Genomic DNA, 25,570 nt, shown 5'->3' with positions numbered 1-25,570 from the left:
TCATCCTAGACTCCAGGTACAGAACTGAATAACCCCTTGCAGAGAATTCTTGAGTCAGTCACTTGGCAAAACAAACTTAACTTAAACTGCTACTTTCTATTCCCGCCCACGTATTAGGCTTAGGTCAGGTACATCTGGGGTAGGCGTAGTTAGAAACACCAGTTGAGTACGATTAGTCAAATGTATATGTGTATGTATCTATTTTATCCATTTTAACCCATCATATGGCTTAGAAACCATATCAATGTTTTTACAGTATTATTTTATACTTCTGCTTTTAATGTATGCACTTTACTTAACCATAAGTATTGCAATAATATCGATCCATTTCTCTTGTATGAGAAAAGAGACTGACCAATAAATACCATCTTTTATTGAACACGCCCGTCTCTTCCTTTTCTCTACAATCTGGTGAGACTAAGAATGCACGTACTGACTGAGTAAAATAAGTCGTCTTTTGTTTTCACACGACTCTAGAGATACACTCTTGATTAGGGGAGAGCAAAGTTGTCATGTTCTATGGTTGTCAGAAACTAAATCCCTTCTTGTCTATCCAGGGAGGTTCAACTCCTCCTTGCCTATTCGAGAAAGTTTCTAGTGAACTCTGAGCTAGCTGGCAAACCCAAAACTTTAAGTCTAATATCGACAGTAGTAGACCTAGTTAACGTCTGGTCTAGGCCTATACTATTGAAGGTATTATTCCAATGCGCAGAGCCTATTGGGATAATAGGAACTACACTACATGGCGCCCAACATGTTTGGATAGGCGATAAAACTAACGTAAGACATTTAGAGTAACTCAGTCGTGCTTTTTCACTCAGACCCCTTTTTCCCATAATACTCCAAAGACGTCTGGAGTGGGTGAAAGGTAATATCCGCCAGACCTCGCAGGAGGAAACTCCTATGTATGGTTCTTGGTTTAGTCAACGTTGAAGGATACACTGTTCCAAAATATTGTGCATCTAATCTTTGTTTCCATAAGAACCTGATCTGCAAAACAAACTAAATAACCTTCTGGACAGTACAATGTCAGACACTGAAGGAGAAAGAGAGGCAGTTAGAATAGTAACTGAACTCGCAGCAGCTGATAATGCACTGCAAGACGCTGACCCGGATATAATACTCATCGCGGTCAACATAAGAAAATCTATAACTTTAAAACTTATAGAAAATGGACTGACACCTAGAGGTGGCACAGTCATATTCGTAATTGAGGCACACGAATATCGGCAGACAGAGGTATTCTATTCATGGATACACTTTCCAGCAGCAAATGCTGTAACAAAGGTCTTCCACTATTACAAAACAGAGGAACCTCCTAATGAGTACACTCCTTTCGAGGAGGTGGAAGTACCACTTAAATTTCAAGAGCATCTGCTCTTATTTAATGGCGCCCTAAAACATAATAATCACATCACCAGGCTCGGTCCATTAGGTAGACCAGGAGCAACGTGGCCGGTCCTAGCCGGATACACACCACATCCAGACATCGATGGGATGTCTGCAGCAGAGCTTTTAACACAGCTAAAACAATTAATAAAATTACATAGACAATTAGTCCAATATGTGATGCGGACTTCAACAATTCAACCAGCAATTAAAATTACACAGCTGACCCCTCATCAGGGGAACACAAATAAAATTACACCACAGAACATACAATCCTGCCTAGGTAAAGTACCAGCTAAACGGGAACAAATACCATTCTGGTTAGCACAAAAAATCACCCAAATAGAGGCGGTGTTTCCAAACACCACCCCGTTAGAAAAACACAGGATTCTGACTATCTGTCTTCCAATGGGAATCGCACCACACGTGGAGGACTGTGACACTTGGGGTACAGTCTTTGCTTCCATCTACACAAAAACGAACGGTGTTCCATCCATTTCGGTAATACCAGATGTGCTAAAACAAATTCAAGACGAATACGGTCCAGAACCCGCTTTAACTCTTGGTATGAAACTACTAAAAGACTTCAAGCAGGTCTCAGCTATATTATTAGCCAACATAAAGGGAGAAGCAGCAAACGTGGCGATCCGCCAGAGGTTAAAGGAGACAGATATAGCAGACCAACCAGCTGAAATTGCCAGAATTATAGAAAAATCCTATGAGGAACTAGGTAGAGATAGTTTAGGTGGAATACCAATAAAACCACAACTGATTGAAAGTCCTGGAAAAATATTTTTTAATAATAATTCAACATCACAAAAAAAGAGCTGGGATGGAAACAAACAATCCAATCCTAAAGAAAAGAAATTCCAGTCCAGAGGAAGGTCTCCTCGGCGGAGAGAAAAATCTCCAAACCAAAGACACAGGTCACCCCAAAGTGACCCCTCTGGGAAAAGATATAACCTTAGAAATAGGGATAATATAAAGAAGCCTGATAGATATCAAGACATTGATACACGTCCCTCTCAATCTTTTCAGACTTCCTCGCAGAAATCGGAAAGAAGAGGACGATCAGAACAAAGAGAAGAGCACGCCAAGTCCAAAGACAAGGAATCTGCTCATCTAAAAAAGAAACTACAATTTCCAAAAAAGAAGGTAGCCAGTATCAAGGTAGTTAACAATGCCGAGAATACTGAGGACACAACTGAAAAACGGAGAATGGGCTCAGACAATGCTAGACAGCGCAGCAGAAGTGAGCATAGCTCGCAAAGTCCTTATGAATCTTCTGGAGACAGTGGACACGAATGAATATCTTCAAGTGGAAACTGCAGACACCAGAGTTAGCAAACCTCACAAAATATATGAAATAACTTTACGTATAGAAGGGGATAAGACTAGAAAAATAAGGGGACTATTTTGGGATAATCTCTCCAAGGGCTATGACATCCTTCTAGCTGAAAAAGACTGGCCACCAGAGTTTGTCAGGGAGTGCCCTCATGGCGAAGAAATAATTATGCCTGCCTTCTCAAATCATATCCCAATTCATAAAAAATACACACTTGCCAGAAAGTGGGCAGTAGCTCAAGCTCCTGCTTTATATAGAAATCATGTAGGATGGGATGAGGACTCTCCTCCTCACAAAATCCAGTTAAAATCACAACCTACTGCACAAAGACAGTACCCAATTAAGCAAGAAGCTAAAAAACAGGTAAAAGAAATCCTAGATCAACTAGAATACCAGGGGGTGATTGAAACTTGCACCTCACAAATGAACAACCCTTTGTTTCCGGTCTCCAAACCAGACAATTCATATCGTCTAGTTTTGGATTACCGACACCTTAACTCATGTTGCAAAACTTTTGCAGTACAAAACTCGCATAGTGCTGCACTAATGAATAACATAGTGCGCAAAAAATACAAAACAACATTAGACATCTCTAATGGATTCTTTTGTCAAAACATAGCCCCAGAGAGCAGATATTTGTCTGCGTTCTCAATAAATGGCACTCAAAAACAATTCTGTCGGTTAGCCCAGGGGTACAAGAATAGCCCAGGGGTATTCTCAGCGAGAGTAACAGAACTACTACAAACATATGATGACGAGGCATTATCTTATGTCGACGACATATACCTAACAGATGATGACTTGGATACTCACTTGAAGAGAGTGAACACCATAATACTTGGGTTCGCAGCAGAGGGTTACAAATTCAACTTTAAAAAATCTAGAATTGCCCATCTAACAGTCCTGTTCTTAGGATACGAATTATCAAGTGAAGGCAAAAGCCTGGCTGACAATTTCCTAGAGAAATGTGCCGTACTCCAAGCACCTAGAACACTAAAAAACCTACAGTCAATTCTAGGCTTCCTAAATTTCGGAAGAACATACATTGCAAATTACGCAGAAAGGGTCAAACCCCTTTATGATCTAATAAAACCAGATTTTAAAAGAACCAATTGGACTCAAATACACACAGACATTTTGAGATCCTTACAAACAGACATGTTAATTAAAACAAAATTAGAAACACGTGATAACACACGCAATCTAGTGATTCGAGTCATCCCAGGAAGATGCGGATTCACATACCTGACCTCTAATGAGGGAGAAAAGGTACCAATTGCATTCAAATCACACTTGTACACTAAGGCTGAAATGAAATTTAGCCCAACGGAAAAAATTCTTACTGCAACACAGACAGCTATAGCAAAAGAACGAGCCCTGGCACAAGGAAAACGAATAATAATCGTGACACCGATACCAGCCCTAGAGGCTGTAACAAAAGCAAGCATTCCAAATGCTAAAGCGCTCCATCCGAGATGGATACAATGGGCTAATTCTCTTGCTGCAACAGACGTGGCATACGAATTTGATCCTAACTTAAAAACACACAAATTTCTCCAATATGAATTTGAATGTCCTCCGCCGACCGAAATTCTGCCTCTAGAACATTACGGCTGTATAATATATACAGACGGATCAGCACAACCCGCAGTAGGGGGTAAACAAGCTTACAGTGCTGCGTGCGCGATTGTTAAAGGTCGCTGGCACGAAGGAAAATTCAAACCAGCTATCACTAAGACACAATCTCTAGGAGATTGTACAGCTCAGCGAGCTGAACTACTGGCGTTTAAGATGGCGCTTGAAAATACCGATCGAGAATTCCCCACACTCATAGTGTGCGATTCGTATTACTGCGTTCAGTCTTACAATGAATACTTGCAGATCTGGCTTCAGAATGGCTTTAAGGATGCAAAAGGAGGCACAATCAAGCATAAGATGCTCTGGGAACAAGTAGTTCTATTACAAAAAGAACTACCAAAGACTCACGTGATACATACGCTGAGTCATCAACGTGATGGCGTTCACGTTGCAGGGAATTCATTGGCTGATGAGGCCGCGAAGGCAGCTGTGCTAACGGCTTCCGTAGCTGCCATCACACGGTCAAAAACAAAAATAGACAGCGAAATATTACAGGCTGTCAGCGCTACAGAAAAGGATTCGATAGAAACACTCCCGAAAGGCTTTCCAGTAAAATACTCATACATAACTGATGCAAACAATGTTCCTTTTGCTCGAATCCCTGGAGTGGGGGATAGGGCAATTCCAAACATGGAACATAGGTTAGGACTGATAATAGCGGCACACGAAGGGCTTGCTCTATACATGCTGGCGTCTCAGCCACAGTATCATTATTAAAACAGAGATACTGGTGGCCACAAATGAGAAGACAAACAAGGAACTATGTTTTAGAATGTGAAATATGTCAAAGAATGAAAGTATCAACGGTGAGACGTCCAGCGCAGACGCCCCTTCTAATCTCGGATAAACCATTAGCCTGTGTTTACCTAGACCACTGTGGTCCCTTACAAAGGGATGGTAACTATAAATATATCTTGGTTGCAGTGGACTCATGCACGAGATTCATATGGATGTGGCCCCAGCGAACGGCTGACGCCAGAACTGTTATAAAAGATTTGCGAGTCTTTATCGGCACATATGCAATTGGCATGCTGCATTCCGACCATGGTCCTGCTTTTAGCTCTAGAGCTTATAAGGAGGCCATGGTCAGCATGGGTGTTACATTGCGGTACTCTTGTCCATTTCACCCTGAGGGGAACGGAATTGTTGAAAGAAAAAACCGTGACATAAAGCAATCTATAACGGCAAAGGTATTAGGTTCGGGAGCTGGGTGGGTCAAACATCTAATAAGTGTCCAACGTAGTCTAAATAACCTGCCAAGAAATTCTCTGAAGGGATTCAGTCCGTACGAATTATTGTTTGGAACTAGGATGTTAGTCTTAGACCTCGACAGTCAGACTTCAGTGGTGAAGGAAAAAAGCTATGATATCAAAGATCGTTTGGCTATTTTGCAGGACTTAAACGAAACAAGAAAAGACCTGAGCAACATAAAGTTGAAACAGCAGCCAACAACCACTGAAGAACCACCACCTGTCCCAGCAAGACCTGTCTGGATTCCAAAAGTCGGGGATCTAGTCAGAGAAAAGATCGCGGTAAAGGAGGAATTTTGGCCTTCTTACAGAAAAGCAGTTCCTGTCTTGTCCATCAACGGGACAAGATCAGTTGTACTACCGCCGCTTGCTGGTAAAAAGGAGAACCGAGTTGTATCCATCGACCTGGTAAAACCACAATCATGTGGCCGATAACAAATAGTAGGCCAAGTGGACTCCCGATAAGTAGTAGAACACCAAGATTTGCTACAAACACAGAGGTTCAATCTAAGAGGCTAATCACATTCGAAACGCCTACAGAACTACAACAAGGACTATGCAACAATGCAATGGAACTTAGACCTCTGAAAACCCAAATAAAAACATTTAGCAGAGACACACCAATCTATAATGAAGTAACAAACGACTATGCAAGAAACAGTAATCCTGAAGCAATTGGAACAATTGACAGAACTGCATTCGGCTACTTCATAAACTTCGATGATTCCTCTGAAGGCTTCACTGAATCAAAAACACAGCCATCAACAAAAACATTTAAAGATAAAGTTAAAGTACTTTTGAAACAACTGAAAGAAACATATCTGATTTCTCCATGGATTGAATTTTGGGTGGGTTTTGGTGCATTTATCCTCGTACTTTGGCTCATCATGGTACTAACTTTGGGACGCTTCATTGAGGGAAAATATGCTAAAATGGACACAGCAAGTCAGAAAATCAACTTGATCCTCAAACCACACACATCTTCACACATCGAGAAAAGAGAACTTTCTTCAGTCAACTTCACAGCCAATTCTATACCGGGTGGGGTAGCATGGGACAACACTGACTACGAAATTTATGGTCCGGTTGAAATCCTGAAATATCCACACCAAATTAAGATCTCGTTGAGTGACTTTGTAAAACCAAGCTCATTTGCTGATGATTGGGACTTTGAAAGTATAAATATTATGATGTCTGACTTAGTGATGTCTGCTAAATTTACCAAACATGATTATTTGCAGGGTTCGACAAATTATGATAGTATGTACTGTTATAACCACTATGGTAACCATTTTCTACATAGATCTGCACAACCTAGAAATGTTTTAAACTTATAATCAATGGGAACATTGTGCAACCCCTCCAAAAGGAAGCTCAAGAACCGTTTATGACAAATATTCATACTTTTCAGGTTTTAACACAAGTAATGCTGAAACATTTTATTTCAAATTGTCAAATAAGACAGGGACAAAGACCATGATAACAAACACGAAATTGATATATTCAGACTCATTCTTTGAACAAATGAATACTTTTGGTTTTGATTATTGGGACAAAAATGTTGAAGTAAAGAGTGTTTGGGGTACAAAAGAATGGCAAGTACAGGGTATAGAACCTTTGTTTAGAGCCTGCATGATCCCAGAACAAATTATATTTTTAAATGACACTGTTCAACAAACTACCTGTCTTGGCCTAGCCAAAATCAAAGACTTAAATAAACCGTCTATTCCAAAACCAACAATGAACAGCAATAGCTCTACAGATGAAGAGATAGACGTAAATTATGTATTAAACCAAAACAGAACACATCCTGATTGGAAAAAGTGGTTGATCTGGCCCACAGATACTAATAACTGTCAAGACAGATTCCTGAACAAAACACAGGGGTTCAAAATGACCAGGCCAGACCCTAGATATTCCCAAAGACAACACCCAGGGATAATAACCACCTACAGTGTGGGCAAGTTATGCCTTCAGTGGCTACAAACTTCCAAACTGGCAGAAATTAAGCAACACCTAACTTTACTTACTGATGGTGCTGACTTGCGTGATTTCATTATGGGACCGCGCAAACAGCGTCAGAAACGTTTCATAGCAGCCTCTGTATATGCAGCATACAACGAGGCCTGGAAGGTGACTCAAATTGAGACAGCAGAAAGTATACGGGAAATTGACCGTATTAATTTGGAAAAATCACTTTCTGTAGTGGACAATGGGTTAATGACTCTGTCCTCCAGAATTTTTTCTCTGGACAGCATTGTGTCTTCAGCAATCGACATATTATCGCAAGACTTACTGTTGTTACAACACGGTCAGTCCCAATTGCGTTCTATTGTACAGCTTGGCTGGACGTTACAAAATCTGCGTTCAGGCTATGTGCCTTGGCGTTTAATCAACACAACGTCACTATTCAATATCTTTAACCTCACTGATAAACAAATCAGTATGGCACAAAAGGGTGCTGATTATACAATCCTGAGCATTGAGAAACTCGAGAGATTACCAGTGACAATGTCAGAACGACCTGTCAGTGAATGGATAATACATGGGATAATTAATATTCCAATATCAACCTTCAGGTTTCAATACTGCCAAAAATATATACAGGCTGGCATGTACGAAAAATTGGGAAAAGGGTACATTAAAACAACATGGAACTTGCCCTATTCACATGCATGTGTCAGTAATAAAGGACAGAAAGTGTTTCTTAGTGGCAATAATTGTGCGATGTCACTGAGCGGTACACTTCTGTGTAATGGAATTAGTTTGCATGGAGCCTGTGAAGGGAACTCAAATAACCTTTCATGTCACCAGCTAGGCGCACCTGCAACAGAGATAGAACCATTCTTTCAAAGACTCTATAATGGGAGTTACGTTCTAATTGTGGACCGCAGATGTTGTAGTCTTATGCCCGGGACTCCTTATCTCGTAACTACGACTGCGAAGGTCAAGTGCTGTGGACGCTTATTGTTCCCCAGCTCCCTTCCAGACAGGGAGGCAAGGGCATGGCCCAACTTGAAAATTACTTCTATTCGAATAGATACTTTAAGCAGAATGACAACAGTGCTTCTTCAGACGCCGACCAGGCTCACGTCATCAAAAGAAACGTATGATCTCCTAGTCGCAAGGACGACTGCAGAGATTCACTCATTGTTATCAACTAATTCCCCCATACATTTCGCAGAAATCCTGAATGAAATCTTAAATATTTCTGATACCAGTGGAGTCTCAAAAGTATTTAAGACAGTATTTTCGATGGCATTAACATCATTCAAAGCCATACTGGGTATTTTTCCAGATTTCGTCCATTCGATTTTTGGCGGACTTCCCCTCATTTTGGGACTAATTGCAGGAATACTATTCTTAGTCCTTATATTTCGTTATGGCAAACCATGTCACAGACAAAACACCTGCGACAAGGGAAGAAACAATCCTAGCCATTGGATACCGGGACCGGATATCAAAAATCCTGGGACTATCCCGGCTTAGAGATCTGAACATGACTTGGTTTCTTTCATTTCGACCAATGTGGCAACGATGTGTTTTACCTGTATTAAGGTGCTTGCTATGCGGAGAAGAATGCGTGTTAGACACCTGTCTGACGCTACAATCAGATGCGCCAATGGATGCAGAAACATTGTTGAGTCCAATAAAGGCTCATGCTTTGTGCTGCCCTCAACGGCTACCAATCCTGATGACGGCATTCGTGGAAGCTTCACCACTACGATTGAGGGGTAGTGAAGTTCAAGATGAAAGCAGCATTGATCAGGTACGACCTTCTGTCAGCAATACTAATCAAAACGTCAATGGAGACAATCATGCGCACGAATGCATGGTTACATCCTTTTCCGAGTTAGTGGAACTCTCCCAGGAACCTGTTGACAGCTTTTTCGACAGTCTAAATGATATGATGTTCTCACCAGAGCAGAAATAGAGACTTTTGAGCAAGCTCGCACACGGCGTTCCCTGAATTTGGCCTTCAACTAGAATAATAAAATACCATGAACAATTTTCCCTCTAGTTCACGGACAGCAATTTTTTCAGCAGCCCCAAAATATTTTTACGAATTTTTCGGGACACTTATCTTCTGCTTAAAGTAAGAACTATTCTTAGAGAACTAAAATTTCTATATTTAGATACTTTATAGACATTAGCTGCCCGCTGGTATGTTCATAATTATTTTATTCTGTGATGGAATGGTCTCGAAACTTTTTTTCTGTATTAAGAGCCAGTTCATGTGTAAATTCTCATATACAAATTAGTGATAATGTATAGATATGCGTGATTACTTTAGCATTATTCTACAGCTTGAGTGCATATATTACATGTGACTGTTTTTTCCGTATATTTGATAATTTCAAAATGCATTTATGTATTTTTGGGGTGGTAAGGTATACACAATACTCTACAGTATGTTTTACTATGCATAGATTCGTAAATATGTCCATAGTTAGCGTGGAGTGGGTGTGATGTATTCCTATAGGTTCTGTATCGATCCCCCTATTCCTGACCCTATTCTGGTTAACAAGTTAACTAGCAGCCATCCCATGATGCAGAAAACCCCCATGATGCAGGAACCGTTATCTGATTAAGCCACACTACGGCACAGGAACGTGTTATCTGATTAGGTCATAACGCTTGCCATCTAATTAGACAAGCGATAATTCCTCCAGCCCCTGATAAGGCATACGGAGTTCTCAAAACAAATCAAACCTATGACAACCTGGGAAAAACCCTGCGGCCATTGTTTTGATTTCACCGAGAACTTCAGCAAAAGAATGTGCTAACGACCAGGTCGTATGACATCCTTATTGACGTATCTATGCCCATCCTTACGTCAATCTCGGCACCTTAAAGGTATAAATATTACCGATATTGCCCTATGCAAACACACACGGTGGTGACGAGATCGGAGCAGCCAGACTTGCCGAAGCCCAGAGCAGAGCAGACCCCGCTGGCGCAGCCCCGCCTTCCTGACGCGCTGAGAACGAGACGCTGCTTTCTCCTGCCGAGAAATCCAGCTCCGGCGCTTCCGGGTAGCCCTCGCAGGCAGCCTGGAATATCGAGACCAGAGACGAGAGATACCATCCCTCATTCATCCTAGACTCCAGGTACAGAACTGAATAACCCCTTGCAGAGAATTCTTGAGTCAGTCACTTGGCAAAACAAACTTAACTTAAACTGCTACTTTCTATTCCCGCCCACGTATTAGGCTTAGGTCAGGTACATCTGGGGTAGGCGTAGTTAGAAACACCAGTTGAGTACGATTAGTCAAATGTATATGTGTATGTATCTATTTTATCCATTTTAACCCATCATATGGCTTAGAAACCATATCAATGTTTTTACAGTATTATTTTATACTTCTGCTTTTAATGTATGCACTTTACTTAACCATAAGTATTGCAATAATATCGATCCATTTCTCTTGTATGAGAAAAGAGACTGATCAATAAATACCATCTTTTATTGAACACGCCCGTCTCTTCCTTTTCTCTACAATCTGGTGAGACTAAGAATGCACGTACTGACTGAGTAAAATAAGTCGTCTTTTGTTTTCACACGACTCTAGAGATACACTCTTGATTAGGGGAGAGCAAAGTTGTCATGTTCTATAGTTGTCAGAAACTAAATCCCTTCTTGTCTATCCAGGGAGGTTCAACTCCTCCTTGCCTATTCGAGAAAGTTTCTAGTGAACTCTGAGCTAGCTGGCAAACCCAAAACTTTAAGTCTAATATCGACAGTAGTAGACCTAGTTAACGTCTGGTCTAGGCCTATACTATTGAAGGTATTATTCCAATGCGCAGAGCCTATTGGGATAATAGGAACTACACTACAGGGAGATATAAAAGACTTTTCTAAGGCCAACCAGAGAGGAGAGGATGATGAGGAATCCGTAATCCAGTTCGACACTTGATTCAATAAAAAGGATTTATGATATAAGGCAAAATTCGGAAAGTTTACCCCACCCTCTCTTTTAGAACGCATTAATTTGGACACAGACATACGAGACTTTTTATGTCCCCACAAAAAGGAAGATAAAATAGAGTTAATTTTCTTGAAACATTTCAAAGGGATAGAAAACGGTATGTTAGATGTTGTAAATAGGACAATGGGAGAGAGCATCATCTTGATTGTATCTAATCTCCCCCACCACGATAGATATAGAGGATGCCATTTGCTAGTGAGAGTAGTCAACTTTTGTAAACAGTCATCCATACACTTAGTAACTGTGCCCGAAAGAGAAGAAGTAAAATGGAGACCCAAATATTTAATGGAGTTAGGGCTCCAAGTAAAGCCCGAAGCAGAGAAATCGTCCTTGAGAGTGAGTTTGGTAAGTGGCAAAATTTCACATTTATCCTTATTTAATTTGTAGCCAGATACTTGTGCAAATGAGTTAACTTCATCCAAAAAAGCAGGGAGGGATGCATCTGGTTGGGAGAGAAATAATAATACATCGTCAGCGTATGCTGCCATCTTAATATCAGAGTTGTGGAAATTAAAACCATGTATATTAGCATTCTGACGAATTCTCAAAAGGAAAGGTTCTAAAGCAAGATTAAATAAAAAAGGTGAAAGTGGGCATCCCTGTCTAACCCCTCTATTAAGAGAAAAGTAAGAAGATAAGGTACCGTTTGCCAAAATTGCTGCTCTAGGGCGGGAATAAGGGAACGAAATCAGGGTGGAAATCTTTGGACCAAAACCAAACCACTTCAGAGTACTAAACAGATATGGCCATTCAAGTCGATCAAAAGCTTTCTCTGCATCTAGGGCTATAGCTGCAAGGGGATGAGAGCTATGCGAGGTCTTAGAGAGAATGTCTAAAAACAATCTAGTATTATCCGTCAGCAGTCTACCTTTAACGAAACCGGATTGCTCTTTCCCTAAAAGCTCGGGTAAAAAAGATTCTAAACGCAATGCTAAAGCCTTTGAAAAAATGTTATAGTCGATATTTACTAAAGAAATAGGGCGATAGTTTTTACAATGTTGTGGATCTTTACCTGGTTTCGGGATAATGCAAATAAGGGCATCAGAGAAAGAGACAGAAGCGGAACCAGTTTGAAGGAAAGTGGAAAGAAGAGTATGTAATTTAGGAATAAGTAGTTTTGAGAAACAGGAGAAGAATTCAACAGTAAAACCGTCGGGACTTGGAGCTTTACCATGTTTGAGAGAGTTAAGAGCTTGAAGGAGATCTTTCTGCGTACGGTCTGATTCTAAAGAGGAAAGGTCCGGAAGAGTGTCGAAAGGAGAGGAAATTTTGGACAAAAATTGGGAAATGTCTTGTTCAGAAGAAGATGATTCAGACGAATATAATGTTTCATAAAAATGCAAAAACTCCTGTAGGATATCTTCACTTTTGTGTTTTAGTGACCCATCACCACTATAGATAGATTCAATATTGACCTTGTTCTGCTTTACCTTTAGATAGTTGGCCAGCAATTTCCCAGCCTTATTCTGTCCACCATAAAACTTGGCGCTAGATTTTAAGAGGAAATTGGAGGCATTGTACGTGGAATCTTTATTAAATTGAATTTTGGTGGCGATAAGATCATTTAAACAATCCTTTGATTTGGAAGTGTAATATAAGTGCTCTAATTTTTTAATTTTAGAAAGGAGGTCATTGGTGGCTTGTTGGGCTTTCTTCCGTTTGCGAGAAACATAGTGAATGATGAAATCTCTAGCTGATGCTTTGAAAGCGTCCCAAACTACAGGGAATGAAACTTCATCCGTGTGATTGAACACAAAATATTCATAAAAAAAGGATGTGAAAGAAGAAACAAGAAGGAGAAGGAGAGCATTATTGAAACGCCATTTTTTAATAGAAGTAGGTTTTTGTAATACATCTAAAACAGTGGAGACTGGGGCATGATCAGAAATTAAGATGGAGCCAACGTCAGAAGAAATAAGGGATTGGGTAAGTTGATGAGAGATAAAAAAATAATCCAAGCGTGATTGAGTTTGATGAGGGGGTGAAAAGAAGGAGTATTCTCGCAAAGTGGGATTGCAGAGTCTCCATGCGTCAGTAAGTTTGTATTGTGTAATGAGTTGTGTAAAAGATTTTTGTGACTTATGAGGAATGCATGCACTAACTGAGTGTCTATCCAAAAATGGGTCAAAAACTTCATTGCAGTCACCCACAAGGATGAAATTATCAACGTAGTATTGAGTGATAAGCGGTGCGAGGGAGGTCCAAAAAGTGGCGTCGCCACTCGTAGGAGCATAAACATTTAAAATAGAAATAGGGACGTTATCTAGAGTGAGATTCACTAGCACCCATCTACCTGAAGTGTCTGCAGAATGCGTTACTACTTTAATTGGAAGAGATTTTCGAAACAAAATCAAAACTCCATTACGCTTACCATCACCTGGGGAAAAATAAACTTCGCCTACCCAACCCCTCTTTAATTTAGCAGAATTATCAGCCGCCAAATGTGATTCCTGTATACAAGCTATATCTGCGTTGAGCTTGGCCAGGTGGGATAATACTCTCTGTCTTTTGATTGGTGAATGTAAACCTCTAACATTCCAAGATAATATTTTCAAAGGCATAACATAATTTTAGAAAAGCATATCAAAAAACCAGTTGAGGGACAATTATGAAGCAGAAAAGTAATTAAGGCATATAAGCATAATAAGAAGAAACACCAGAAGTGAAAGAGAAGAAATGCATTAGAAATAGCATAGTAAAAGTCAGTTAAATAATGGACGAAAAAATAAAGAAGAGAAAAGATAAAGTATAGGAAAGAAGTAAGCGAAACAGAAGGAAAATTAGAAAACTGGGTCAATAAAGCGATAAATAGAAGAAGATGAAAAGGAAAATAAAAATAGCAAAAGAAGAGTTGAGATTCTAAATTCCAATAAGAATGACATGTGAAATCAATAAAAATACAGGCAATATCAAACCAACTGCACAAAAAGTAAGAGAACTGAACTAGAAAGGAGAAGCAAGAAAGAAAGTAATAAAAGCGAAAATACAGCCTCTGTAAGAGAAAGAAAGATTGCAGGGTATAAAAAGGAAATGAGGAACACCAAAGAGAGAAGAAAATATGCAAAAAGAGAAAGAAAAGATAAAGAAGAAAGAGAGCATGAATAGAGTAATGAAAAATGAAGAAAGAAAACTTACATACAATCCAAGACATACGAAGGGTGGAGGGATGGAAGGCCACACGGAACAATGACGTGTCCAGGACCCACATGGGGAGGCGGAGGGAAGAGCATAACGAACATATTTGAACATAGGTAGGAGAAGACACACAACCGAGACCTGTGGGGGAAGAAAAGATTATTAGATATATTGCAAACAATAACAACGAAAGTTAACTGCTGCATACATTTCAAGAAACAACAAATGGATCAAAAACCAGAAGATAAAACATGAGAAAACTGTAACCAGAAACAGAGTCTGAACGCAATCTAGCTGGAACTAAATTATGAAGTAGTCTCCATTGTATCAGTGTGGTGAGAGTACAGGAAGCTCTTCAACTTAATTGGATCCTCATAAGTGGTAGTTTTATTATTAAATGTCACTTTAAACAAGCAAGGGTGAAAAAGACCATATCTTGCACCTAATGAGCGTAACTGCGGCCGCAATGCTAAAAATTCTTTGCGTCGATCAGCCGTCGATTTGGAGTAATCCTGGGAAAAGAACAGAGAATTTCCTGACCAAGTTATACGATTCATTGCCCTAGCTGCTGATAGAATCTTTAAGAGGTCAGTATATTCCAAAAAGTACAAGATCACTCCTCTCGGTTTGTGTGGCGATGAAGAAGATGTTTGACGCATCGGTGGACCTAATCTATGAGCTCTCTGTATATTCAACATGGTGCCCTCAGGCAGCTTAAGGAGCGTTGGAAGAAAGGATTTAAAGAAGGTGGTCGGATCCGAACCTTCTGTCCCTTCAGGAAGACCATAAATTCAAAGGTTATTCCGTCTATTTCTGTTTTCCAACTGCTCAACTTGTTTGTGAAGTATGGAGACCTGTGAACAAAGAGATTCTACTTTAGAAGTAGATGAAGATAAAGAGCCAAAATTCTGCTCTAGCGTATTAACTTGTTGATCCATTGCTGACCATTTGTCAGAGAGCATCTGAAGCGTGGATTTGGTCTCTTCCATAAACGGACGTAGAGCTCTAATCTCCTCTAGTATTAGATCCATTGTGACAGACGCAGTCTGTTTAGGTGGAGAGGGAGGATCTTTTTTCAATCTTTTTGTAGAGGCTTTGGAAACAGTAGAGACTGAGGCAATCTGTGAAGGCAATGCACCTTTGGGCGATGAAGCAACTGAATCCTCCATGGATAAACAATTATAACATGAGCTGAGATGAATCAAAAATTTCCTAGGAGAAGGTGTAGATATCTGTAAATTATTGGATGTCCTGCCCATAGAATTGAGAAAAACAGTCCAAAAACATAGAATAGCACTGCGTAGTTGAAGAAATTCCGTATTAAGAGCAAAAATAGCGTAAACCCAACATTGGGGTAAACTGCCTTATCACTGTAAGCGTAACAATATTGATACAATAATAGCAAAAAAGATCCTGTAGAAATATTGCATAACATTATGAAAATGTAGTAGAGAGTAATAAATGCGACCAATACATTTAGTGTAAGTCACTTTTCAAAACACATATTTTCCAATAAGCATGAAAAAAGATATAAAAGTGGTGACTCTATGCTGAAAGGGAAGAAAGTGTATGGAATGGTAGTCACCACACTTCATTACAGAAGAGTATCCATATCAGAGCAAGCCATACAACATGCTAAATTAATACCAAAGCCAAAAGAGCCATTTTAAATAAATAACTTCGTGGTGCACTAATATGGCATTGCAGGCTCTGAGAAAATCCACTGAAAAATACAGAAGGTTCCACATACACAAACTGGCAATATAGAAATTAGGTTACTGAAATGCCTATTTAAAGCGCATTAATAAAGGAGACAAATGTATGGAAATAGAGTCAAAATTCACTTTCCTGGATAACTTCTAGAGTCAAACATCAATAATCAGTAATTGAAAGTCAGTAAATGAAAGAATCACTTGCCCTTTTGAAGAGAAACAGCGGCGGTGAAAATAATCTCCTCAGCCTTCAGTCTGATTTGAAGTAACAGTTCACATTATAGTTAGTCAGGAAATGAAAGTGTTCAGAATGGGGGCATTGCACGTCGAAGTGAGGCAATAAATAATTGCAGAATACAGCTTAAAAGTCATCACGGGCTGATATAATTCATTGTTGCCTGTGAATTTGTGTTCACTGTTAAAGTGTAACACGTGAGAGAAAGAACCGGCTCCCTCAGCATTCAGGCAGCAATTAAGCAGCTGTTTCAAATACCTCAGCTTTGAGCAGAATGCTTGTCAAAAGGTCAAAATCTTGCTGGAGAAGAGACGGAAATGCTCCTATCTGGATATGTTTACATTCCGACTTTCATTTATGCAGTTTGCTGACCTTCAGGACTCGGGAGGTGGTGGAAAATCCCTTTGAAAGCACCGTCACCTCAGGCGAGTCACAGGAGTGCCGCCATCTTCCTCGGGCGCTAGCCACGACCCCCCATGGACTAACATTAAACACACATGCCAAGAACATCTTACTACTATCATAAATACTACTAGCAGCTGTATTCTTCAAGTGCATTGGGTGGGATCATGTTAACACTCTTTGACCTTCTTCGGAAGGGACTGGAGGAAGATCGCCTGAATCACCTGTGAGCATCCCTGTCTCTTCACCAATCACCTTCGGATGATGGACAATAAGTATGTTGCATTTTTGGGGGTTTTCTGGGGGGTTTTTTTGTGTCTTCCTTTGGGGGGGTTATGTTGGGGGGGAGGCTGGTGGGCGGGGCAGGTTCCAGGTCCAGGGTCTTCTTTGATGCTGTGAAGGGTGACATTCCTTGCTACGGGCGGGGATCAGGATCTAGGGTACTTCTTGAAGGGCAGTTGGTTTAGTGGGAGGAGGACTTGGCTCACACCTGACATGGCCCACAGGGGGTTCCCCTACCCCGTATGGTAACCTATGCCTCCGACTGAGTTACGGATCCTCACACTAAATGTGAGAGGACTTAATAACCCGGTGAAACGGAAGGCGGTGCTCTCCCTTTTAGAGGCTTCCAAAGCTGACATTTGCCTGCTGCAGGAAACCCATCTTCTGCAGAAAGACTGCGCCAGGATGCGGTCTCGCTGCTTCCCACACCAATTTTATTCTTCTTCTCCCACTAAAACGTCAGGGGTGGCGATACTAGTGGCCCATTGGTTTCGAGGGAAGGTCTTGCAGAAAGGGGTAGAGATAAAGGGAAGGCTGTTATCTTATAGATTTTCTCTTGGGGGGACGACTTTTTCGGTCTGTTCAGTGTATGCCCCAAACGAGGGCCAGGAGAAATTCTTCCACTCAGCCCTCACAGAGGTCACCACATCCCCTGACCGGCACATTCTGGTGGGTGGGGATTTGAATTTGGTAATGGACACTTTGCAGGACAGGTCAGGACAACGCTACTCTCAGACTGGGGCCCTCTCTGACGAAGGACTGGACAGAATGGGAGACATGGGTATGGTGGATTTGTGGCGTAGCTTCCACCCGAACACGAGACACTACACATACTACTCTAACGCTCACAAAACCTATGCACACCTTGATTACTTCTTAGCTTCCTCTTCCCTGCAGGCGCTCGCCTTCGAGGTTGAAATAGGTGCGGCGACCCTCTCCGACCATTCACCTGTGGTGGCAGTATTCTCCCTCCCGCCACTGACACGAACGCCACGCTGCTGGAAGCTGCGCGATACGTTACTGCACCACGCGGAGGTTGTGGAGAAGATCAAGAGGGCTATTAGGGAATACTTACAGCACAACAGCACTGAAGGGACATCACTGGCCATACGCTGGGCGGCTCTTAAAGCGGTCCTCCGCGGCGAACTGATCGCAATCTCGGCAGCCGAAAATGCAGAACGTGCGCACAAGCGAGAGGAGCTGTCACGAAGGACGCGGGAACTTGAGCACATGCACCAACGCACTGGTGCACCGAAAATCTGGAGGCAGCTGCGACAAGTTAGACAGCAGTTGGCTGCGCTCGTCGAGGACCGGGCGGAATACGCGGTGTTACTGGTGCGACACTTGTATTAAACAGGGGGAGACCGATGTGGGAGACTACTGGGGCGTGCGCTTCGGGAAACACAGCAAAAACAAAAGGTCCGGGAGATCACCTCCCAGGACGGGAGGGTGGTCACCGAAGACACGGACATTGCAGCGGCCTTCAGTGCTTTTTACACCTCCCTATATACGGGGTCTTCGCTAGACCCGGCGGAAGGAGAGAGATTCTTGGCGTCCATTCCTCTCCCGTCCCTAACCTCCGAGCAGTCGGATCTACTGGACAGGCCTATCCGGCCGGAAGAGGTTATCGCGGCCATCTTGCGTCTCAAATTAGCAAAAGCTCCCGGCCCGGACGGCTTCTCTGCCATTTTTTATAAGACGTTTTGCCCGCAGGTGACTCCGCTGTTAACTGCCCTCTTTAACTCTTTCGCAGGTCCTGGAATGATCCAGAGGGACCTCCTGGACACCACCATCTCGGTCATTCCAAAACAGGGAAAGACCACTCGCGCTGCGAAGCATACCGACCTATCTCCCTACTCAATGTAGACCTCAAGCTCTACACTAGCATCCTGGCGGCACGGCTCGCGCCGCTGATGCCTGGCCTGGTCGACCCGGATCAGGCGGGATTCATCCCTGAGCGTCAGACGGTGGACAATACGAAGAGGGCGCTGCACCTCATAGAGAAGGCCACAAGAACGACTGGCGAGTATATGTTTCTCGCTATAGACGCCGAGAAGGCGTTTGACCGGGTCCACTGGCCGTATTTGGAGCAGGTGCTGGTGAAGGCGGGCCTGGGCGACAAATTCCGCACGTGGGTCCTCAATTGTTACTCTTATCCCTCCGCGACGGTCAGGGTTAATGGATGCACGTCGCCTCGATTTCCCATCGAAAGAGGCACGAGACAAGGGTGCCCGCTGTCGCCCCTGCTCTTCGCCTTATATAGGGAACCGCTGGCACAGCTGATGCGGATCAATCCGGTGGTGCGCGGAATTAAGTTCGGGGCCTACGTACAGACCATTAGCCTTTATGCTGACGACATCCTCTTGTCGCTATCCTCCCCGAATACCTCTCTGCCAGCCCGCGTTGAAAGCCTTGACGCCTTCTCTAGGGTGTCGGGGTTCAAGGTTAACATGACCAAATCAGAGGCTCTGGACCTCTCCTTGGAAGCGTACACCCGGCCCCACCTGCAGGGGCGTTTTCCATTCCGCTGGGAACAGACGACTGTCCCTTATCTGGGAATCCACCTGGCACACACGCTGCGCGACACGGTCAGGGTCAATTACACACGCCTGCGCCTTCTTATCCGTAAGGAGTTGAGTAGGCAGAAATATGTTCCATTGTCATGGTTGGGTAAAGTGGCGGCTGTAAAAATGACGGTCCTGCCGCAGATTCTTTATCTCTTCCGGGCCATTCCCTTGTGCCCTCCGGAAGGCTGGCTTCGCCAGACGCAAGCCGAGCTGGCGCAATTCATCTGGCACGGCAGGAAGCCGAGAATGAAACTCAGACTGGCGACACTGCCTCCTGAGAAGGGGGGTTTAGGGCTACCAGATCTCCTGTTGTATTACCAAGCAACTCAACTGCGCACTCTCGTGGAATGGAGCAGTTGGGAGTCAGGAAAACACTGGCTTTTCCAAGACCAGGCTGTGGCGGGCCGACCGCTCCAAGAAGTGCCCTTTCTTCGCAGGCAACATAGACCTCCTAATCTTTACGCCTCATATATCACAAGGACGCCTCTTGAGGTGTGGGACGGCACCAATCTAAAGCATGAGCTAACCACCTTCCCGTCCCCTCTTACTCCTTTGCTGGAGAACCCCGATTTCACCCCTGGACAGGACATTGTAGCATACGAGAAATGGCGCCCGGCGGGATGCAGATTCTTGTTTCACATGTACACCAGGGACGGAATCATCCCATTCGAAACCTTCTAACAAGACTATGGCCTTCCGGAAACGGAGCGGCTTCGGTATTTACAGGCTCGGCATTGGGCGCTTAACAGCCAGGTTCGAGAGGAGGCTGATAGGCGACTACGGCCTTATGAATATTGGCTGATTACAAAGACTGCGGATAAACGCCTAATTTCTGACCTTTACCGCATGCTTATAGACCGATACTCCCAGGTATGTAATTCAGGTAGGGCTAGATGGGAGAAGGACTTGGGGCGCACGCTCAGTACTAATAATTGGGATGGGATCTACTACCACGCACGCCACTCTGCCTACCACATGGGTTTGACTGACACGCTCACTAAAATAGCATCATACTGGTACTACACCCCAGAAAGACAACACGAGATGGATCATAGACGGGAGGCGACTTGTTGGCGAGGATGCGGGGAGAGGGGGTCCTTGGTCCATCTTCTCTGGGATTGTGTCCACCTCCACGGTTACTGGAAATCAGTCTTGGATGAAGTCGATTCCCATTTCGATACTGAAATCCCCCGATTTCCCTCCTATGTCCTACTGGGCCTTCCAAATCACATTACATACCCACTACGGTCACGCAGGGGCAGATTGATCACCATCGCCATTGGGTCGACACTACAGAACATCATGTCTCTCTGGCGCACCACACATGTTCCCACGTTCCAGGGGTGGCTCTATCGCTTGTGGGCGGTTCTTGGTATGGAAAAACTGTCCCTGATCAAAGCAGGAGAGGGTGCTAAATATGCGGACCAGTGGCAGCCGTTCCTATCCCTCTTGGCCACGGAATTTAGAGAAGTCACGTGCCCTAGATATTTGCGTCTTCTGCGTTTGTCCCAGATTGAGGGCAGCTGAGCCAGCAAGGAGACTACCTTCTGCTGTGGGAGGGCCGGACTGGGACCTGGGAGGGGGGAGGGAAGTTGGGGGGTGTTGGGGGTGTTGGGTTTGGGGGAGGGATGGGGTGGGGTTTTTTTCTCCTTATTTAAGATCTCTTATATTGTAGTTGCCTAACACTGAGGCCTATATGGTATCATTGCTTATTCTGTCAACATTCGCCTGGAGGTACCTCTGGACGGCTCATGTATAGTGGGCTCCTTGTGGGGGCATGCGAAGCGAACTTGAGGCACTGGGACAAACGGACTGGCGCATGCCCCATTCTTTGCTACACAGCTCTATGGGCTGGAGGTGGGGGGGCGGCGGATACTGTGGGGTCAGACTGCTGCTGGTGCCTACTTATTTGCTAGCGCTCACTTGGATGAATGCATGGTATCCTGAGTACGCACTTCCCCACTCCCCCCTTGAGATGCGGCCGGCCCTATGGGGTTGTAGGTGGCTTGCTGTGTTTAATGTCTGATGTACCACCATGTTCATTGAATTGAGTGTACAGAATCACGTTCTTGAGCCGGCCCACTGGGTTGTAGGCGCTCTTTGTTTATGACTACTGTTCCTGAATATTGCTAATAAAACAGATTTAATACTAAAACTTATCCTCTTTCTTTCATACCTTTCTTTTCTTTACTCTCCTCTTCTAGCCTTTTTTGCTATAACTTTAATAAGCACAGCCATGTCAGACACTCAGACACAGGGGCTACCAATTGTATACTAAAATATATCAATGGCAATTATAACAGTTATTTACTCTCAATCAGAATAATATTATGAGAATTGTATGTGCTTATTTTGTTAACTCTGTACCTTATGTATACCAATAACATTTATGAAATCCCAAAAACATCCAATGAAAAAATAATTTGTTGGATTTTGTGAACAGTTAGGGGCAAATAAGGAGAATTTAGGGGGAATTGCATATGAATTGCCTAACACTTATTGTAACTAGTCTTTATTTTTATTATATTTGTGTGCCTTTTTTTCTAGGAAAACTCTTAAGGATTGGGTGAAAGATAATTCATGGTTTTCGTATGCTCTCTTGTAAGTATACTTGCGTGTTGTATACATGTATATGCTTCTCATTTTTGGATTTAGAGGGTGTGTTCTAATTAACAACAGTTTGTACTAGAATGTTTAAAGTAGCAGCTAACACATTAAACACAGATGATATACTTGTATAATGCTTATCAAAACACAGTGCAAAAGTAATAGTAGAAAAACCTGTTCATCCTATAACACTGGGATTTCTGGATGGCTGGGCATAAAGTAGCTTTTATTGGCCAATTAAATGAGAAAATATTCCAGGTAGCGAGCGTACATTGGCAAGAAAAGAGTGCCTCAGCGAGTGGCAATGTTTTTTTTAGATTCTGCTCTTCACCACCTGCAGGAGCAATCCACCTAAATATTGATAATATTATCTGCCATTTATATTATCGCAATATTGTGTGTACAAACATTTAGTGGAAGTAAAATATCAAACATAAGTATATTATGTTTTATTGTTTTACGGTTACATTGAAGTTAACATATTTTTTATTCTAATATTGTTTTTTTAATTTTGCTATTTCAATGTAATGTTTTATTGTTTTATAAGATAATTTACTGGAACAAAATTATTTAGAGATATTTTATTGTAATGTAAAAAAAGTAATTCATTAAATATTTATATTGTATTAAACAATTGTTTGTAATAATCATTTTTGGTCATGGAAAACTTTTTAATATTTAATTATAGATGAATTTCAGCTAAAGAGTTTTAAGAAAATTGTTTATTATTATTAATTATATTAACTTGTTTTACTGTTTTTCTTTTTTTAAAGTTAAATAATTTTTGATCTGTATTTTAATTATTTTTTTAGGGTAAATGTATATTTGAGAGAAGTGAATGTGACCCCCTCTTTATTGGACTCAATACTTTTCCCATGGTTTGTTAGACTGGAGTTTGACAAGTAAATCTGAACACCCCTTCTCCAAATATATGCATTAGGCTTAATGTTTATTAGACTGGAGTAAATATGACCCCTTCAGTGTATGCCCTTCCCTGCTATTTGGTAAATCTGACCCCCTGTACCCTGAGTTTGTTAGACAGGGGTTAGAATGGTAAATCAGAGCCCTCCGTAATGTATGTATTTTCCTTAATGTTTGTAGCAAGGAAGTAGGAATAGTGTATTGAATCTGTTCATTTTCTCCAGTGTCTGTTAGTAAATCTGATTCCCTCACCACCCCAAAATGTGTGTAGTTTCCCAAAGTTTGTAGGATTGTAATTGTAGCAGTGTATTTGAATAGCATTTTCTTTTTAAAATGTGTTAGGATTCTGGCTTGATTACTATCTTTATTTATCTGTCAGAACTATTTTGAAGGTGTCAAAAAGTAAAAATTATAAAACCATTATATATTTTTTTTATTGTATTTTGTTTTTATAAAATTACTCATGTCTTTAATCTATGAAAGATATTAGTTTTAGCCAGTTGGTTTTATAATGTATAATTAATAATAGTTAAAGTTGTTTTTATTGTGTTTATTTTGTAATCAAAACTGTTATTGTTTTAGTTTCAAATTTCGAAGTATATTTAATTATTTAATATACTGTTTTTTATTTGTAATTTTAATCTAGAATGTTTAGATTTTTTAGTTATTTGTACCTATTGAAAGACCTACATGAAAATAAGATGCAATTCTAATGAATTTGACATCCTAGATAACAGTACAATCGAAAATTCACTTAAGAACATGTCAGCAACACAATGGACCTCTCTCTTATTCCTGAGAAGTACTGTGTCCAAATTAAGATAATGTAGTGACCTTGAAAAAAATGATTCAATCCCTAATTTTGTACCCATGGGTCCTGATGGGGAGGAAAGTTGAGAGAAAAATGCAAATAACTCGGTTTCCAAGTGGAGTAGTCTGTTATTTACAAACTGTCAGGAACTTCCATTGCTGACTTATATTATGAGGTTTAACTCTTAATTTTACTGATAATTAATAAACATATCAAATAAAAATATTAGCTTTATTTGGAAAGCTCCTGCACTCATTATGAGCACACTAGGTGATGATTTGGCTGCTGCTTTACTATATAGAAAGTCCTACAGTCGACCTTTAGCTTTACATTTTGCAAATGTATCTGCTTTGTCAATCCTTGCATTTACCTTAACACTTGATTTAATTACATTCGTTTCTTACTGTTTTGAATTGTATTGCTTACCTGTGTAAGCTTTTTGTGTGGTCCGCAAACACCCAAATAGTAAGCATGCTTCAGTTGCTTCGCTAGACTGAAGCCCTCAAAGTGGTCAATGTTGAATGTATCTAGAAAGCTTATGTCTACATTGAGGGTGTGGAATTCCTATTACTCAACTCCCAGGGAATACTCTTTGGGATCAAGGACAACAAATGTTCATGTTTATTTTGTCCTTGGGCTAAGTAGGCCCAATTCTCTGCAGCAGAAACCTTTGCCTGCCAGTTTATAGTACCACATTATGAAGGGCATTGTCTTCTGTTAAGGTAATATTTGTGTCCATATGGTAATGCTGTTCGAACTTGTATTTATGGTTCATTATTCTTATTCAGGTGAGCGTTGTCAGGAAATGTAAGCTTGGATTCCACTACTGACATTGGTTCAAGTGTAAAAATGTGTACTCGCGTTTGCCAAGTTTAACAATATGAGGCTACATACAATGCTCCCATAATGCTCTCTAATTAGATGCAAATATTTGCAGAAGCTTTAAAGCAAGATTGATGATCCATTGCTTTCAAAATAAAATAAAATGTTCACAAAAAAATGTAACTTGGGAAAAAAAAGTGTTTTGCTAAACTACTGTGAAATTGGAGGTAACATTTATTTGAAGCACCGTTTAGTAAAATGTGTTGATGCATGCAAGTATTTTCAAAAAATATTCATAACGGAAAATCAGTGCAACCAATTTAAACAAGATAATGGAAAACATGAAAAAACAAGTGTTTGCCAAGCCAATAGGTCTGATATTTGTGGTCAGCCTTCTGGTTGTGTCAATGCGTGTCTTGTTTTGATATGGGGTTTGTAAAACTTTGTGGGAGCTGCCAGGCCTTC

General features: G+C 41.5%; 1 protein-coding gene across 1 annotated transcript in view; it reads left to right on the top strand.

Annotated features, from left to right (window-relative positions):
• Positions 1-25,570, top strand: part of LOC144784694 (protein lifeguard 1-like) — a 306,155-nt gene that overhangs the window by 151,980 nt on the left and 128,605 nt on the right. The window contains exon 4 of the mRNA XM_078663646.1: positions 22,492-22,545. Within this exon, the coding sequence (XP_078519772.1) occupies positions 22,492-22,545 (54 nt within the window). The remainder of the gene's footprint in view (positions 1-22,491; positions 22,546-25,570) is intronic.

Source organism: Lissotriton helveticus, chromosome 10, assembly GCF_964261635.1.
Source record: "Lissotriton helveticus chromosome 10, aLisHel1.1, whole genome shotgun sequence".
Taxonomy (NCBI): domain Eukaryota; kingdom Metazoa; phylum Chordata; class Amphibia; order Caudata; family Salamandridae; genus Lissotriton; species Lissotriton helveticus.
The sequence above is the reverse complement of the archived record's forward strand: the minus strand, read 5'-3'. Positions and strand labels throughout refer to the sequence as shown.